The sequence below is a fragment of the Callithrix jacchus genome, chromosome 1 (genome assembly GCF_049354715.1).
Source record: "Callithrix jacchus isolate 240 chromosome 1, calJac240_pri, whole genome shotgun sequence".
In the NCBI taxonomy this organism is placed as follows: domain Eukaryota; kingdom Metazoa; phylum Chordata; class Mammalia; order Primates; family Cebidae; genus Callithrix; species Callithrix jacchus.
In genome coordinates, this window is record NC_133502.1 from 169,014,932 (window position 1) to 169,035,116 (window position 20,185).

A 20,185-nucleotide genomic window follows, 5' to 3' on the forward strand; every position below is an offset into this window, starting at 1 on the left:
GCTCACTGCAACCTCTGCCTCCTGGGTTCAGGCAATTCTCCTGCCTCAGCCTCCTGAATAGGTGGGATTACAGGCACGCGCCACCATGCCCGCCTCGGCTTCCCAAAGTGCTGGGATTACAGGTGTGAGCCACCGCGCCCAGCCCGAGAGCAAGTTTTCTCTATAAAATTTTCATGGAAATCCCGATGGATCTAGAGGAAACAGGCAAAAGCACAAACAAAAATACATGTTAATACATTTTCTTCTCAGGTTTTGTTTTGTTTTCTTTTAAAAGAGGGAATCTTCTTCATGGATTATTTTCCCCCAAGTAGAAGACATTCTTTAAATAAACTTGAACAAAATGCATGGCCAATGAATGAAGGGTTCAAAGATTTTTATGAAGTGGGCTGAAAATATTTGGCATATATTTGAAGACATCAGACAACTCCGACAATATAAAAAAGTAAAACGACAAATCTACAATAGGTACAAATTATATACATTTATTTTTAATAATTTTAAATAACACTCTTGTATAAATTCTTTCATATATTCAAATCATACACAAATTTAGAAATGCATGATGAAGCCTAGTACAGCATATGTATGAGACACGTTTTTAAAATTTGTGTTAGAATTTTAGTGACATAAATACAAGTTCAATGTTTCAGAAACATTCCCTAATTGCTCAGGCTCTAATTTAATGTATTATAGAGTGCTTGTGCCTAGAATTAAAACTTGACTTTAAATCATTTAGCTTTTGGACTAACTTAGATCTGAAGCCCTGGGCTCACTTTCTAGGGCTGCTGCTGCAGTTATTGCGTATGCATAAGTAACAAGAAAGATTCCCAAGTTGCCTTTGAACAAACATCATCTGACCACTGACATTTTAATGATCCATAACCTTTAGTCCGTTTGATATTATTTGACGTCTTCAGATGTATCAGTGTATTCTTCCTGCCCTTCCCCATGGCATAGGCACTCGCTCAGGGTTAAACAGAAAAATGCACTAACCTTCCCTTATTCCCCCGCACACACCAAATTCATTTTAGCTCCCAAACTCCTTCCTATCAAGAAGACTAAAACAGACCAAAGGTTCTTTGTGGATGAAGCCAGAAATGCTTTTCTTGCTATAATAGGTTACACTGGGTTACTTTTTTCTGAACTTTTTGTTAGAGAGCTTGCCTTGAGATGTGGAAATTCAACTCCTATCCACATAGCCCAAAATATAGGAACCAGGATATTCATTATAAGTGGTGTAATATTCACCAAGTGCCCTAAAAAGTATAGGACCAAGGTGAATGATCTAATAACCCCGTTCCAATCAAAGCTGTCAAGAGGAAGTATTGTTGCTTTAGTTCTCTGCTTCCAAAACAGCACTTAAAGGGCTAAATATCCTGATGGCACTTAGCTGACCAAAATAAACTAGTAGGTCAGTGAGTATTGCTTTAATGGTCAATTTACCTGGGAATATTGGCGCTACAGAATAGCAATATAATTTGAGGCATCTACAAATCTTGTCTAAAAAAACTCTCCTCTCATCCCATGTGTCCTCTGTTCTCTACTCTTAAAATCCCAGATATTACTGGGAAGAGTAATGCACTAGGCCCACAGGACCTTAGTATTAATATAAATGAGCTTTAGTTTTCAAATGTCATTTTTTTCTCTATAACTGGAGAAATTCTGTTAATAAAAGAACCCTGGCGGGAAAGAGCATAGAAGGAGTGAAAGAGGAGTAAGGGAGGACAAGGACATACTTAACACTACACCTAGGGCACCTAACCATCATAAATGCACAAGCGCTTACTAAAATAAATTAAAGAAGATAAAAGTATCACTTAAAAGCAGTATCTGTCATTTCCAAATAAGATTCACATCAGTGCTATCTTATTTAAAAATAAACACATTTTCAATCCTTACACAAACATTATCCCAATGTTAGGCCTTCTAAAGGACTGATGGCATCCTGCTGCTAGATGCCACAATTTCAGGGGCTCATGCCTTCAGCAGAAAGAACACTGTGCAGTGCATTCCATACTAGTTTCCTAGACTGATTTCAGTGGTAGATCACTTTGCAATTGATTTACATTTTAAAGCAAATTATTTCCAGAAGCAAAAAGCTGGAGACATTAAAGGATATTATTTAAAACAAATTTTAAGACTTTTTTTTTCCATTGGGAAAAATTACAACCATGACCTAGGAGCCATTAACAAGTATAAGGTAAATTTTCTTTGTGATTCAATTTTTCAATACCTTTTAAGGTCTGTTTCAAGGAATTTCTACATGGTCAAAATCCTCTTAGATTCCAATAAACCTTCTTTCTCTATTGGTTTAACTTCTGTTTAATAAATGTTCTCTTCTCTCTACCTTTAATCCTGACCTTTATTTTGTGGGGGTCAGGGGCAGTATATCTGGGAGAAAGTTGGGTATGCCATTTTGCACAATTTCTTAGAATTGTGCAGTGCAGAGTCTATACTCACATATGCAGCAACTGCTGGGGAAAGCAAGTTTTCCCTCCCTGCTTGGAGAGATGAGTTTACTTTAATGAAGCACAAACTGTCAGTTTTGTTTTCTAATCACTAATACTAGCTTCAGATCGTAATCTTCCTGTGTTCTTTTCACTAAGTGCTTCATAGCTGTATGGCCCTGGATTGCTCCTTACATTTACAAAAAATTAAAAACATCCACAAGTAGAACTCTTCCTCCCAGCTTTCTTGTGTCCATGGCTAGGCAATTTCTGCATATAGTTGCAAAAACATGTGCTTTAGTGTTAGGAGTCCTGATTCCAAGCCTAATCATGACACACCTTGTATAGCCTTGAACAAGACATTTAGCTCCTTTGTGCTTCAGTCTTTTTGACTATAAAATGGAGACAGCAATTACTTCCTCAGGGGGCTATGGTGAAGAAGAGAGAACACACATATGGAAAAGTGCTTTGCAAACTACAAAGGGCTATAGAAATACTAAGTACTTTTTGTATAATGTAACCTCTACTCTTGGGAGCAATGGCCAAATACGCAAAGCACCCTCAGGTTACCAGAAGTAGGTTATTTGCTGTCTATCCTCCAGAACATCATCTCCAAACCCTGAGAACAACTTAGGGGTCTCCTATAAAGGGATGACCAAGTTCTAGGTTTTTCTCTAGGGAAGTTAGGCAAAGGGGTCAGCTTGGATTTCCTAGGCCTAATCTAATAAGAAGTCTTCATTTTTTTTCTAACCACTTCACAGTTCACTGTTCCTCCTAATACGTTATATTTGACATCTGACCACCTTTCCCACCCAGCTTGCTTAACCCAAAATGTCAATATCATAAACGAGAGCAACAATAGTTGGCTTCAAGGAAAAAACTGCATCAAAAAGCAAGAACTAACTATACACACCCATCTACAGAGCTACCCTCTAACCAGACAGGAAGACAATGGGAAAACTACAGCACTGCAGGGAGACGGCACATACCTCAGGGCAAATGAGGGACAGGCTGTGTTCACATGTAGGAGACTTTTTATTTGGAGTGAGGGTGGGATTATAAATATTTCACAGGCATGAAAAACTACAGATCCCAAGTAATATGATGGCTTTTCTCTTGGAACTAAAATATTTCTATCCTTTGGAAGACTATCTTTTACATTCAGGAAAAACATGTTTTAATGAGACTATGTTTTATATTAATCTATGTAAAATATATAGGGTGGCTAGTATCTAGTCAGATGAGTGTTTTGGAGAATGCATCCTATATCCCAGCTTAATGACTATTGACTTTAAAATCTATTGCTTGAATCATAGTACATCAAAGAGCATATAACTCTACTTTTAGACTGAGAAAAGAAATAAGGAAACATTTGACCTCTTATAAATTTCAGCAATGTCCTCAAGAGGGACTAAAAATGACTGATGCTCACCAGAGTCCCAGCTCTAGCAATACTGCCATCTATTTTACAGTATTTTAAGCAACCCCCATATTTTCTTTTTACAACACCATTAACTGCTGTACAAATAAATTCCAGATGATAAAATATGACATGATTTTTTTTACAAATAGATACAAATACAACGTTGACCAGATATGCTACATTAACTATGTACAACTTATTTCTCTACAGGCAGAAATATTCCTTATTTTTAGACAATTTAACATTTACACTGAGACCCTGAGGAGGACCATCAGCCTCCTGCTCCCCAGTGCTGCCTTCCTCCATTAGAAGCTCATCCTGTGCTTTTATCTCATCACTGAGCAAGAATCCTGGGAGGAAAAAACCAAGCCCTTCAGAAGATCTTGGGACTTTTCTACCCCTATTCTAGAAACAATCAAGATTATTGTGATACAGCCTAGAAACCAGCTTTTCCTCAATGATGTCCTTTTGTATAGCAAAATGAATATCATCCCTATTTAAAAAAAAAAAAGTTTCAGGAATGGAGATGAAGTCTTCCAGCAGTCCTTTCCCCCTCCACATCCATCATCTTGTTACCACTGGCTTGGTGAACACTTCCCCAGGAGTCTATCTGGAGGTCAAAGTGGATTTGGGCTGCACTGTGGCGATCAGCCTTTCCATACTCCCATGTGGTTTCATACAAAAATATACTTTACTTCAAGTCCTAATGACAGTGAACATTTCAGATCTTCATGGAAAAACTAAGAGCAATAGATAGGCTAAGCACATTACAAATTTGTACCTGAAAATTTCAGATGCACTATTTGCCTTTGCTTTCTCAGCAAACTCTAGCCAGGCTTTGTCTGGCCCAGGGGCTGATGCTGTCTTAGTAAGCACTGTGGTTTAACAATTCAGAACAGTTCTAGCTCCTTAGGCTTTGTAGTTATGTATGGGAGTCGTCAGGGTCAGTTGCCCATTGGGAGCCACTTCATTGACATCATCTTCCAACAATCCCGACACATCTGCATTGGGAATGCTGTCATGGTAGCTGCTGAAACTGATATTGTCTTCTTTCAGCTCGATGGTCCAAAAGGGGGCATTGAGTTTCCGGTTTTGGTACTCACGGTACATATATACAGCCCCCACAAATCCCATTAGCAGCACCACAACAATGATGATGACTGTCAAAATGATGATGTTAAATTGGGTCCATGATACATCAGCTAAAGCTGAAGTGCTGTTTTCAGAAGTGCTTACTGAAAAGATAGTCTGCAGGGTTGTAGGGGTAAAAGTACTATTTATGACAGGGGTGGGCACTGATGTGGTCAAAGAGGCATTGGAAACCAAAATGGTAGAACCTTCAGGTGTTGGAACAATAACTTCTGAAAATAAAAACAGAGAATGAAATGTAAAAGACAAAATTATCTAGTTTTGAGAAACAGTAAAAGAAATACACATGGGAGTGAATGTTGATGTAGGATGTTGACATGATATTTTCTTTAAGGTAATGCAAGTTAAAAATAATTTTTAAAGAAATATAGTGATAAGGGTAAGAATCAGGGTCCAGAAAGCCAGATTATTACATCTATGGCTCTTTTCCAGTATGTATAATATCTACATTAAAATCTTTGGGCTGAGCGCAGTGGCTCATGCCTACAATCCCAGTACTTTGGAAGGCTGAGGCAGGTGGATCATGAGGTCAGGAATTCAAGACCAGCCTGGCCAAGATTGTGAAACCCCACTTCTACTAAAAATACAAAAATTAGCCAGGTGTGGTGGCAGTCACTTGTAATTCCAGCTACTCGGGAGGCTGAGGCAGAGAATTGCTTGAACCAGGGAGGCAGAGGTTGCAGTGAGCTGAGATTGCGCCACTGCACTCAAGCCTGGGTGATAGGGCAAGACTTCATCTCAAAAAAAAATAATAATAAAATCTTTGGAAAAATACGTGCTGGAGTTTTTCATTCTTATTTACTCTTAGATAAATGATAACAGATTCCTGCAAAGGCAGTAAATGTGTCACTACTGAGTTCTAAATCACATAGTTAAAAGTGACGGGGATATATGGCAATCATTGGAACAAAAATAAGTCTAACAAGTCTGATGCTATATCATAAAGGTAAAATAATTATCTACAAAGGAGGTGTAGGGAAAACTGTATCTCTAGTTATGTCTGAAAAACAAATTTTAAATGTCCAAGGCTGATGTCAGCCAAGAGAGAAAACAGCTTTCCTTAACTCCATGTGTAGGAGTTCTTCCTTTGTGTAGATTACAGCTACTTTATAATTAAGGTATTACACTTTGTATTTCTAATGGCAGCATAGTTTGGTGGAAGAACTAAAGGGTTTGTAATAAATAGAAGTGTGTGGCTATAGATAAGTCAATTTTTTTAAAGCTCAGTTTCCTTATCTGCAAAATGTGAATAATAACACCAACTTTGCAGAGTTCTTGGGAAGGATTAAATGAAATAATGTGCCATACAGCATTACCACATTTAATGTTTACAGTGCTTCCCATATAGTAGGTACTCAATAAAATTATTACTATTATTATTATAATTCTTCACCATGGAAAGCCATATCAATTTATTCTAAAAAGAGGCAAAGTTTACACATATTACCTAATAACTAATAAGAAGAATCATCAGTCCTGTCAGCTAAGTATGAACAAAGTGTGCCTCCCAAATAGGTAAGGGAATTGAGTAGTGGGATCTCTAGCTAGTAAGAGGGTTCAATCTGAATCTTTCTGTTTTGATCACAACAGTATCAAGGTATCAAGAAAATGGCAGAAAGATAACACTTGCCACAGACCAGCTGTTCATCAGCCTAGTGTTCAGCATGTTAGAATAGCAAAGAGTGGGAAGAGTGGTTTGTAGAACAGCATGGTCCAATCTCTCTGTGACTTGATAAACCCTCCTTATCCCTAACTCATCCTGAATTTATAATCATTAATTTTTAAAATTAATCTTTACTGAGATTTCCTGTAAGAAAATATTTTGCCATGTGAATAACTTTTGCTTTTAAAAGTCAAAAGGAATATTATTATTTCCTCCATTGTACATGGGGAAACTTAGGCCCAAAGTTAGGACAGATGCTAGAATGAACTCCAGTTTCTCAGCTGGAACTTCTTACCAGATTATATGTCCGTACTTCAAAAGACCTTTGGTGATCACTGGAAGTGAAGAGGATAAAGGAAGCAAAGAATAAAAGAAATGATAGGATTCTTAAATCATTAACATAAAAATAAAAATAGATGAAGAGAACATGTGAGAACATTTTGTCTCACTGTCGCAATGACTTTGTCTTGGTCCTCAAATTTCTGGAGTTGACTGTGGAGTGTCAGAAGAGCAGCAGGAATGGAAGGAAACCTCTTTAGGCAAATATCTATCAAACTCTATTTCCAGAAACTCCTCTGGTAGGGTTGGAAGGTTTTACAAAGCCTTCCATTTTTCACTGCTGAAATTTTCACTGCTAGGTTTAGATATTAAATTTACAACCACTTAGGTGAAGTTTTACCTTTCTTGATGCAATTTCCCTCGAGGTCTTGAACATAACCTTCTAGGCAGTTCTCACACCAAAACCCAGTGGTGTTATGGAGGCAGTTGATGCACTCACCACTCTCAGGCTTGCAAATCTTTGGAGTTTTAACTGGGTCCACGTGGCCATGACATTGGCACTTTCTACAGATGCTGTCAAAATTGTAATAGCCATTTTCACATGTATTGCAGTTCGGGCCTATGTAACCATCTTTACACTGGTCACATTCAGGTTCCGATTCGTTAGATTCTAAAAGAGAGAATGCCAGAATAGTTTAGTATAGTCTGAAACTACAATTAAAAATGCAAAACGACTACTAGTCCTTAAAGAGATTTAAAATCCCAGCACTCTGGAGGCAAAGGTGGAAGGATTGCTGGAGCCTAGGAGTTTGAGCCCAGACTAGGCAACATAGTGAAACCCTGTCTCTAATTTTTTTAAAAAAGTTTTATAAACCTTCCCTTCTGTGACCTCTCTAGAGACATATGGAATCAAACTAATAATCTATACTTTATTTACTAATTTTCCAGCTTATTGTAGGAATGATGGGGCCATCCAGAGAACCTATTTAGGTAGAGAGTAAAATAAATACGCTTACATAAGGAGACAGAACGATTACGATGGGTTGGCACTCTCATAATTGTGTTATTCCCTCCTTTTTATAGATGACAGATTGGATAAAATATTGTTTTAACAAAAACTTCCTCTATCCCTCCCATACTAAAATGTTGGCACTCCACGGACTTCTATTCTTGGTTTCTTTCTCTTCTCTGCTCATTTTCCATGGGTGGCTTCACCCACTGACATCATCAACAATTCCAACATGCGTATCTAGTCTATATCTCTGTCCTAATTTCCAAACTATATACTAACTTCCTGTACACCTGGATCCACAGACATGTCAAACTTAACATGCACAACACTGTCCTCAGTATCTTCCCTTCCTGAGTCCAGTCTTCCTCAAATGTTCCCTCTATCTCAGTGAATGGTATCAACAACTACCCGCTTGCCTAAGCCAAAACACTGAGAATCATCTCTCAATCCTGCTCCTCCCTATGTCCCTTCTAAGCAGTTATCAATTCATATCAATCACACCTGATTAAAATCTTGCCAATCCACGGATGTCTCTTTCCATTCCCACTGGAGTGGTCTCAGATTAAGCGTTCATCATTTCTCACCTAGATATTGTAGCTACCTCCTCATGACCTTTTTATCACAATGCACCCCTACATTCACTTTGAACTTTAAAGTAAATATGAACATGTTACTTCTTTAGAGAAATCTCTTCAGTGGTTCCCTAATTCCTTCAGGATTAAGTGAAAATATAGTAGAATTTTTAGTACCTTTCATAATCTGACCTTGGCCTACTTCTCTCAACTTTTCTCTCTTCACTTCACATTTCACCACCCCCTAAGGTTCAGGCACATTAAATGGCTTAAGAGTACTCCCAAATACTGCCTGCTTTCTTCTCTCTGAGATTTGGTACATACTACTTTCTCTGCATGGGACATCCTTTTGTCTCTCCATTCCTGGTTCACTTAGCAAATTTAATCTGTAAGAATTAACTCACATGTCTGCTTCGTCTGAGAAGCACAGAAGTTTTCCTTGATTCCCTCAGTTTGGGATAGGGTTAGTGTATGCTTACCTGTAACACATGCCTTTCGAAATTGTAATTACCTAATTATTTGTGTGTTTCTCCCATTAAACTATGAGCTACTTGATATTTTTCTGTCCTTATTGCCAATGTTTAGCACAGTGCCTAAAATATAGCATGTGTTCAGTATATATCTACTAACTGAATAATTTCACCTTAGGCAGTGGGAACATAACAACTCATACCTACCTGCTGCTTTTTTTATTCTTCATAGGATTTCAATTCTGGATTCTTAATTATATTTAATAATTTTTAATAATCATCAAGTCATGTTTTTAATCTGCTAGATAGATTAGTTCTTTTCTTAGTATATACTATTATAATTACACTAACAGGATCACTCTGTTATCTAAACACATACTAATGTTATTATAGCAGGAATACTTTACAGTGGTCATGGAACTTGTGGCAATGAATCATATTTCTGATGTTCTTTATGAAAAATGAATTCCTTTCATCTTTCACTTTTACTTTTTAAAATGGCTTTGAGATATAATTTACATACCATCACCTCCAACCATTAAAAGTATACAATTCACTGGTTTTAGTATATTCCCAGAGTGTGCAATTGATAAATAATTTTAACTTGCCATTTACAATCCTAGTTGGTAGTGTAATCTCAAGTAAGTTACTGAACTCTGGGCCCCAGCATTCCATATTTCAAATAAGGGAATTAAACCAGAAATACTTAGGTTACTTTTAGCAATGAAAGATGGCAGCTGAATGATTCATAACCCATGCAAACAATAATATGCTGGAAAAAAATACTTAGCAAAAAGGCATATATTCCTTGTTCTCAATGAAGTTATAGCTTACAATAGTACCATATTTTACAATACTTTTGTACTTCAACAACTATAGCAACAATAACCAATCTAAAAAAGTCCTGATGAAATAGACTGAAGGACTGAAATTAAGGTTTCACTCCTTAAGGTCAGACCAACTGGACCTCAGACACGATGCTCTATGTTCGTGCCTCATGTTTCACTCCTTCTGCCTTATACTTTGTTTCTGTCATTCCTAAGTAGTTTCTTGATCAAATCAGCTGTTTTAAGATTTCTGTACCATTGTTCATACTGATCTGTTTATCTGAAATGTCCTTCCTTCTCTTGTCTACCTGCTAAGTGCAGACTCCCATCACAAGACTCAGCTTTTATATCACATCCTCTGAAGCCATTGCTGATATTCCCCAACTCCAGGTAAAGTAAGTATTCCCTCTTGGTGGATCCACTATATATAAATATATAATATTGCACTGCAGTACGAGAGCTTGAGGGAGATGATAATTTCCTACTGGGAGGTATAGAAAAGTCTTTATGAAGCAGGTAATATTTGAATTGGGCCTTGCTGAAAAGGTAACCATCAAGAAAGCAAAAAATTAAATCACAGAATATAAAAAAATATTTATAAATCATGTATCTACTAAGGGACTTGTATTAGAATATATAAAGAATTATTTCAACTCAATGATAACAAGATAAATAATCCAATTTTTAAATGGTCAAAGGATCTAAACAGACATTTCTCTAAATATACAAATGACCAATAAGCGCAAAACCAGCCACCAGGAACATGCAACTTAAAACCACAGTGGAATACCACTTCATATCTACTAGGATGGCTATAATTATAAAAAGGCAGATAGTAAGTATTGGTGAAGCTGTGGAAAATTTGAAACTACATACAGGGGTGGTGAGAATGAGAATGTAAAATGGTGTATTTATTTTAGAAAACAGTCTGACAGTTCCTCCAAAGGATAAACATAGTTACTACATGACCCAGGAATTCCACTACTAGGTATGTACTGAAAATAAATGAAAATATATTTACACACGAACACATATATACAAATGTTCACAGCAAAATTATTTGTAATAGCTAAAAAGTAGAAACAACACAAATGTCTATCAATTGATAAACAGATAAATGAAACATGGCATAATACAATATTATTTAGTAATAAAAAGGAATGAAGTATTGAGACATGTTGTAACATAAATGAACTGAAAATACTATGCTAAGTGAAAAAAAGCCAGACACACAAGTCCATATATTGTATGACTTCATTTATATGAAATGTTCGGAACAGGAAAATCCATAGAGCCGAAAAAGTAGGTTAATGGTTGCCTAAGGCCAGAGGAAAAGGGAGTGATTGCTAACAGTTATAGGATTGTTTTTTAGGTTCTTTTTGTTGAAGAAGGTGATGAAAATTTCTAAAATTGATTGTGATCACGGTTGCACAACTTTGAGACTATGTTCTAGAAAACACTGAATTTCGCATCTTAAATAAATTGTATGAAATGTGAATTATAGCTCTGTTGTTGTTGTTTTGAGATGGAGTCTCGCTCTGTCACCCAGGCTGTATTGCAGTGGCACGATCTCGGTTCACTGCAACCTCCACCTCCTGGGTTCAAGCGATTCTACTGCCTCAGCTTCCTGAGTAGCTGGAATTACAGGCACATGCTACCACACCTGACTAATTTTTGTATTTTTAGTAGAGACAAGGTTTCACCATGTGTTGGTCAGGTTGGTCTCAAACTCCTGACCTCATGATCCACCTGCCTTGGCCTCCCGAAGCACTGGGCTTACAGGCATGAGTCACTGCACCTGGCCAAAGCTGTTATTTAAACAGGCAGGGAGAAAGGAAGGAAGGGAGGAAAGAATTCAAACCTGCACCACCCAGCTAAGCTGCTTCCAAAATCCTAGTAGAAAATATGTGACATAATGAATGCTTATTGTTTTAAGCCACTGAATTTTAGGATAATAGGTTATGTAGCAATAGATGACTAATAAATACATCCTGATTAAAAGAGTCAACTATATATCTAAGACTGCCATATATACACAATTAGTCAACATTATTTGGTATTGGTGTCCAGGAAGAATTAATTAGTGAATGTTACCTTGAAACGGGTGAGCAAAAGTTGCTCAGTCTTAAAGTTTCTGTATTAACTCATTATGCTGCTTTTTAGACACTTTAAGTCTCATTCATATATATATATGTATATATACGTACACACACACATACATATATATATTAGATTATAAATGCCTGGAAAGGAAAACTTTTGCTGTTTCTATAATTCCCTTTCACCTATAGCATCCAGAACTTTATTCATCAATGCAATTTATACCTATTGATAACTGATTCACTGATTTTTTTTCCTCTAAAATGAAGAGTTAGAGAAAAGCTTACTTATTGAGCAACTGCCTGTAGATGTCACTGCTGAACAAGGGCAGCGAAGACATTCTTTAGTGGCATCAGGACTCTGATAAAATCCTTCTTTACATTCTTCACAGTGATTTCCTTTGCTATTTTCCTGGCAGTTTAAACAAGCACCTAAAAGAAGCAAATTATTTTTAAAAGTTAAAGATTCACCTTGAAAGCCCAGTAACTTTCAAAAATCATGCCTGCAACAAAAAGATCATAAGAAAAAGAAAAATTGGATAGAGTTGATTTCTACCCCACCTGATTTCTATACTGGCCATGTCTATGAATTGTTCCCCTACTAGATTGTAAACTCCTTAGGGAAAGGTGGGATACAGGATTAGTGGCTCGATAAACTCTTGTTGGTTGATCTGACTACGTACCAAAAGTAGGCCAACTATGTGCCAAGAAAAAAATTAAAACAATCCAAATGCATATTAATAGAAGAATAGATAAATTGTGGCATTCTCATAAGTAAACTAATCATATATGCATGAACATGCATAAATCTCTCTTTTTTTTTTTTTTTTGAGATGGGGCCTCCCAAGTAGCTGGGAGTATAGGAGCATGCCATTACACCCAGCTAATTTTAAAATTCTTTCTAGAGACAGGATTTCACTGTGTTGCCCAGGCTGATCTTGAACTCCCACCCTTGAGTGATTCTCCTGTGTCGGCCTCCCAAAGTTTTGGCGTAAGCCATTAGATTAGCCACCCAGCCTAAATCTTAAAAAGAACTTTGGTTGATGGCCAGGCAAGGTGACTCATGCCTATAATTCTAACACTTTGGGAGGCCGAGGCAGGCGGATCACGAGGTCGGGAGTTCAAGACCAGCCTGACCAAAATGGTGAAAGCCCGTCTCTACTAAAAATACAAAAATTAGCCAGGCGAGGTGATGCACACCTGTAATTCCAGCTACACAGGAGGCTGAAGAAGGAGAATTGCTTGAACCTGGGAGGCAGAGGTTGCAGTGAGCCAAGATTGCGCCACCATACTCCAGCCTGGATGACAGAGTGAGACTTTGTCTCAAAAAAAAGAGTTGGTTGAAAGGAAAATTGGAGAGTAACACATACAGAAAGAGAATGCTTATTAAATTTTAAAAACCACACTAAGCGCACTAACTAAATGGTCACAGAATACACTAACCAGATGGATATAAACATGAGGTTAAAAAAAGTGATTCTCCTGCCTCATCCTCTCGAGTAGCTGGGATTACAGATATGTGTCACCATGCCCAGCTAATTTTTGTATTTTAGTAGACAGAGTTTCACTATATTGGCCAGGCTAGTCTTGAACTCCTGACCTCAAGTGATCCACTCGACTAGGCCTCCCAAAGTATAAATCTCAATTCTTAACTGACTGCAGCAAAATTCTCCCATGAAAGATATCTTCAAAAGTTTATTATATTAATACTTAACATTAAATGAAATCAAACTTGTATATAAATATCATCACTTTAAATCATGTAATTTTTAGGGCCTGATAGTGTTAATTATATTTTTCACACATATAACAAAGTAGCATATATTCATGCTGTGGTAGATACTTTAGGTACTGGCTTCTTTCCAGATCTTCTTATATCGTGATCTCTCTTTAGCTATGTATCTTTGTGACAATAAAAACAGCTGAAAAATACACACTAGAAAACTGGAGTTTTGCTCTAAAAATAAAACGATTTTAAGTTTTGCTTTTTTTCTTTTGATCTGTGTCTTCTTGCATAAAACAATTTTAAAAGTTAAGTTGTTCCTCAGGTTGGACATGTCAAAATGTGCATAATGTGTGAAATATGTCTACTTGCTCCCCCCATTAAAAATGTTCAATAAAAAAAGTGCTAAACTTTAATATAAAAATACTGAAAAAAAAAGCTAACAGTTCTGTAATAAAATTTGGATGTTTGGGGTAAGATGCAGTCCAATAATAAGTCTTTTGTGCATAACTGATGTAATGAGAAAAGACCATGTTGCTACTCTTTAAAAAATATATATGTATGTATATGTGTGTGTATACATATAATATATACACATATACATACACATGTGTGTGTATATATATAATGCCATTTATATACATATATATACGTATACACACACACATGCACACACATGATAAACAATGCTATCCCAAAAGTAAAAATGAAAGCAAGTATAAAATTCAGCCCAGCACAGCGGCTCACACCTGTAATCCCAGCACTTTGGGAGATCAAGGCAGGTAAATCATTTGAGCTCCAGAGTTTGAGACCAGCCTGGGCAACAGGGCAAAACCTTGTCTCTACGAAAATACAAAAATTAGCTGGGCGTGGTGGTGTGTGCCTATAGTCCCAGCTGCTTGGGAGGCTGAGATGGGAGGATCACTTGAGTCTGGGAGCTTGAGGCTGTAGTGAGCTATGATTATGCTACTGCACTGCAGCCTGGAAGACAGAGCAAGAACCTGTCTCAGAAGAAAAAAATAATAAATTTAAAAGAATAAAATTCATCAGTTCTTAAATATTCATCACTGTTACATTGCTTTAAGGTGCATGCACCTGAAGTACAACTATAGAGAAAGAAAATAAAGATAGGCCAGACATAAATAACCAAAGTGTTAACAATAGTTGTGAGAGGCAATAGGCCTTCCAGTGTTTTCACCCATCTAGTCTTCAAATTGTCTCCAGTATACATGCATCACTTTTATTTTTATTATCTTGATTTTTCTTATTGTAAAATAGCACGCTGTAAAATATATACGCTTTGTAAACTATTTCAAGAACACAAGCAATTTGAAACACTTCATATATATATTTAAGAATTATTTATTTTTACAATAAAAATAAAGACCATAACTTTTAAAATCTATATGCAGTAGGAACTTATGATGTGAATGTGCTTAATAGCTTACAACTCCTCTGTGAGAGGCAACATAGCATTAAAAAAATGGTATGGGATTTAATGTCAAATTTGTATTCCATTCCCAGCTGAACTTCTCACAAACTGTGTTAACTTAAGCAAACAGCTTCTCTGATTTTCACTTTTCGAATCTGTAAAATGGGATAATAATTCTTTGGCTAATAATTTTAATAAAATGTGAGCATTTCAAAGGGTGAAAGACTATTCCACATGACATAATGTTTTCTCTTTATGTCTTAATTTCCTCATCTGTAAATTTTAAAAGCTGAACTAGATGAATCTAAGGTATCCTTTACATCTAAAATCTAAGGATCTTTCTTTTATGATAAACAATATATAAAAATAAGCTGAAGTTTAACATTGTACATTATGCTCTGCCTAGAACCCCCAAAATATAACAATACTGGCCTAAAACTCATATTCTAACATTACCATTGCTGAAAGATGCCCAAAGGGTGGATCAGAAGAAAAAGGAATGAGTGTTTCCTGAAGATGGTTTTTTTCATGCTCCTTGACTAAGCATCTCAAAAATCTTTGTAGAGATAACCAAGAAAACAACTAGTCAAAGAAAGGAATGTAGGGCTCCTTTCCAGCCAAATTAAGGGACAAAACTTTGAAAACATACATTGTTACCTGCAAAAAGACCTTTCCTTATTCCTTTATTTAACCATTTCATCCTTTACAAATAAACTTGTCTGAAATACAGTAATGTACTTTGTTGGAGGAAGAAATGCCTTACGCTCTTCACAGAACAAAAGGCAAGCTTTAACCTGTCAAAGTAAAAGAAGGCCAATATGGAGCCCAGGTTAACAAGGGAAAGTAACAGGGCATAAGGTCAGAGGGAAAGTGAGGGCCCAGAAAATGTAAAACTAGATAGACCACAGAGAGATGTCTGAATTTTATTTCAAAAGGGATGAGAAGCCATTGGAGAGCTTAAGCATGAAAATGACATGATCTGGTTTTACATTGCAAAAGATTGCTCTGGTTGTTATATGGAGACTAACTGTGGTGGGGTGGGGATCAGAGAATAGGGAGAGAAGAGAGGAGTTTCAAAGATGAGATGAGACTGTACCAAAGTAGTTCAAAGAGATGACAGTGGTTTGGGCAAGGATGATGTGATAAAGTCATGAATAGTGGTCAGATTCAGGGTATGTTTTGAAGATAGGGCTAATGGAACATACTGATGGACTGGATATTTGCAGTAAGAAAAAGAAGAAAAATCAAATATGACTACTAGGTTTTGGGACTGAGCAACTGGGTTAACTGGATAGAGCAGGCTTAGCTTACAAACTTGGAAAAAATGTTGCTTTGGATGTGTTAGATTTATAATGCCAATTAAAACAGTCAACTGAAGACATCAAGTGGATATTTGACTGTTGGATATTTGAGTGTGGAATCAAGGGAGAAATGAAAATCTAATAATAAGCACATATATAGACAACATTTAAATGAAATTCAGGGTTAAGGGGGGAAATGAGCTAAAACAAACAAACAAATACAAATTAAATCCAGGGGACTGAATGAGACCACTTAGTGAGAAAGCATAAATGGAGAAGACAAACTTGACAAGCTCTGAGCCCAGAGGCGCTCCAGTGTTTGTAGTTGACCTGAGGAAGATGTAGTAGAAGTGATAAGAAGGAAATGCTGGTTAAGTTGCACAAAAACCAGGAAAGCACGATACTCTGAAGTGAGTATCATTGGGGAGTAGAGGATTGGTCAACTCAGTCAAGCTGCCCAAGTCATTTCTCATCATGGGACACTATGAATACGTAAAGATACACTGGATTGTCAAAGGAAGTATATTATATGAACATAAAGTTCTAGTTTAAAAATAATATCTCTACCTCCATTTAAAAAGAAACATGTGCTTAATAAAGAAAATCTAGAAAAATACAGGAGTGGAAAGGAGGAAAAAAAATTATCCTAGGAAATATTCAGATTTTTAGGCCAGGCGCAGTGGCTCAAGCCTGTAATCCCAGCACTTTGGGAGGCCAAGACAAATCACCTAAGGTCAGGTGGATCACCTAAAGTCAGGAGTTCAAGACCAGCCTGGCCAACATGGTGAAACCCCATCTCTACAAAAAATACAAAAATTTGCCAGGTGTGTGATGGTGGGCATCCCAGGTACTCAGGAGGCTGAGGCAGGAGAATCATTTGAACCAGGGAGGCGGAGGTTACAGTGAGCCAAGATCACCAGCCTGGGTGACAGAGCAAGACTTGGTCTCAAAAAAAAAAAAAGATTTTTAGTACTTTTCTTTTTTGTAATCTTTCTTCATAGGGGTGTGGCTTTTGTTTTTTAACCAGTCTAATTATGTAGCATGTGTCATTTTATACCTTGCTTCTTTCACTCTCTCATATTGCTATATATCATTCTTTAAAACATTTTATCGAGAATATAAGGATAGTTACCATTTACTGATTACTTGTGATAGGCCAGGTACTATATGAAGGCTGTACAAATGTACTGCATTTAATCTTCACAACAACCCACTAGGCAGTTACTGCTATTATATCAAATTTATAGATGAAGAAACAGATTAAGTAACTTGCCCAAGGTAAGATCAAGATTTGGTTTCCTGTGTTTTTAATAATACATTGCCTAGATAACAGTATTTACTTAATACTCTATTGTGAGAAATTGGTTGTCTAACTTTTTAAAATTGTAATTATACTTTGGTGAGCATCTTTGAACATAAGCTTCTTAAGAATTTAGAATTATTTCCTTAGAATAGATTTCTGGAAATAGAATTACTGGCTCAAAGAAGAATTTTTAAGATTTATAATACTGTCAAATTGATCTCCAAAATGTTTATCCAAATATATTTTACCACAAAAAAAAAGAGTACTTTGAAAATCTACTTTAAGACACAAGGCATAGAAAAACAGCAGAGGGGGTGAAAATAGGACTGCGAAACCATAGTAAGTGGCCACCAGAGGGCAACCTTATCACAGCACTGTTGAAAATAAATTCACTCGAGATAAGAGTGGTTTTATATAAAGTTTGCAGTTTTAAATAAAGTGTATGATATCCTTCATGTTGGATTCCACTATCATTATAATTCCAAACAAAGAAACCATTTATTTCTCTTACTACTAGCTGCTTTTAGAAACCATAACCATGAAAGTGTTCTTTTGCCTTAAATTATCTCCAGAGCAAGGACAATTCAGCACTTACCTGACAGTAAAGAGAGCGGCCTCATTGCTGCAAGCAAAATTAAAACTGAGAACCAGCAATGTAGACTGCTTTTTGGTACTGTAAAAGATCTAGGGAGTAATTTAAATCGACTCAGTATAATGAAGCATTCCTGTTGTCACCCAGTATTGAAAATCATCTTTCCTCTGTATGTCTTTCCATTCATTTGTTCATTTATTTGATAAAAATTTAGTTAGCAGTTATTATATGCTAAGCCCCAGGCTAGAGATTGTGTGTGTATACAATGGTGAAAAAAACCCTGATACTGTTCTTTCCCTCATGAGTGACTCATAACCACAAATAAATATACAAATTACAAACTGTGAAAAGTGCTATGAAAAAATACAAGTATATGTGAGACCATATAATAGAGAAGTTGCCATTGAGCCTGCAGCATCAGGAAATGCCTTCTAATGAAGTGGCCTTTAATTAAAGACCCAAGGGAAGAATATGATTTAATAAGGCAAAGGGATCAAGGATGGAAGTAGAGGTGGATTAGAAAAACCATTCTTGGCAGAAGAAAGATCATATATGAGAACCCTGGGACCAGGGAACATACCTTGTTTTAGAAATAAAAGCCAGTGCGACTGGATCACAGATGTAAAGAAAAAGAACGCCACTGAAAAAGACAAAACTGGCAAATAGGCAGGAACAAAAATCACATAAAAGAAAAAAAAACCCCACAATTTCTTCTAAATCAATTTGTTTCACTAATAGAGTATTTGAATGAAGAATGAACTGTCAACAGATTTTTCCAGGGTACTTTCAACTTCACATATTTTGCCACCCTATTCTCATAAAAACATTTGTACTTACCAGACTAGTGTGTCCTCATTTTTTTTGGCGGGGCGGGGGTGGGTGGGGAAAAAAAAAGTTTCCAAGGAAGGATACTTAATCCTTACATTTAGAAAGACTGAAGATCAGAAGTTAATTGGCTTTAGTTCTTAATGGTTTGACTAAATTAACCTAAATGTGGTTTTCTCTGTTTTTATATTGCTTAGGGTTTGCTGAGCTTTCTGAATCTGTGGGTTGACACCTTTAATCAATTTGGAAAATTCCTGGCCATTTTCTCTTCAGATACTGCTGTGATCCAGTATCCTTTCATCTCTTTCTGGATCTCCAATTACATTTATGTTAAGGTTTTTGGCTGTGTCCCACATCTTCCCTGCTCTGTTCTTTCCATTATATTTTCTCAAAATGCTTCAGTTTGGATAATTTTAATTGTACTGTATTCACAGTGAACTTTGTAGAATCTACTGTTAAATTCATGCAATGAGTTAATAGTTCACATGTATTTTTCAGTTCTAGTTTTGTTCATTTTATTTTTTAGAGATTCCAATTTCTATTGAAACTTCACCTCTCTTCACCTGTTTTGCCTGATTTTCCCTCTATTTTATTAAAATACTAAGTTTGGTTAAGTATATGCTAATTCTAACATCTAGATCACCTAAGGGTCTTCTTCCATGGCTCATTTTTTTCTCTTTGGTATTAGTCACATTTTTCTGTCTTTGCATTGTCTAGTATTTTTATTGCCTACAGGACACAGTATATAAAAGAACCAGAGAGGGCTCCCCTTTCATCTGCTGGGTAGATACAATGAGAGAATTACTTCAATCCAATCAGAAGTTGAGGCAGATTGAGGATGGACTGTAATTTTAGTATGAGTTAATCAGCTTCTGGTTCATCACCATTTCTTGGTCATGGCCCTCTAAAGCTTTTGACTGAAAGCCTAGCAAGCCTGTGTCTCCTTAGTCCTAAAAGACTGTGAGAGATTCAGTACTGGCCTTTTGTAGTCTGAGCCTAGGTCCTACTGCATGCACCTTCAGAGTCTGAGAACATCTTGAGGGGGAGATAATTGAATGTCATAGCAGG

General features: G+C 36.6%; 1 protein-coding gene across 1 annotated transcript in view; it reads right to left on the bottom strand.

Annotated features, from left to right (window-relative positions):
* Positions 1–461: 461 nt before the first annotated feature.
* MEGF9 (multiple EGF like domains 9) overlaps positions 462–20,185 on the bottom strand; it is a 122,888-nt gene continuing 103,164 nt past the window's right edge. Inside the window, exons 4-6 of the mRNA XM_035255903.3 lie at positions 12,230–12,373; positions 7,362–7,631; positions 462–5,231 (exon numbers count right to left, since the gene is read on the bottom strand). Of these exons, the coding sequence (XP_035111794.1) occupies positions 4,780–5,231; positions 7,362–7,631; positions 12,230–12,373 (866 nt within the window). The 3' untranslated portion in view covers positions 462–4,779. The remainder of the gene's footprint in view (positions 5,232–7,361; positions 7,632–12,229; positions 12,374–20,185) is intronic.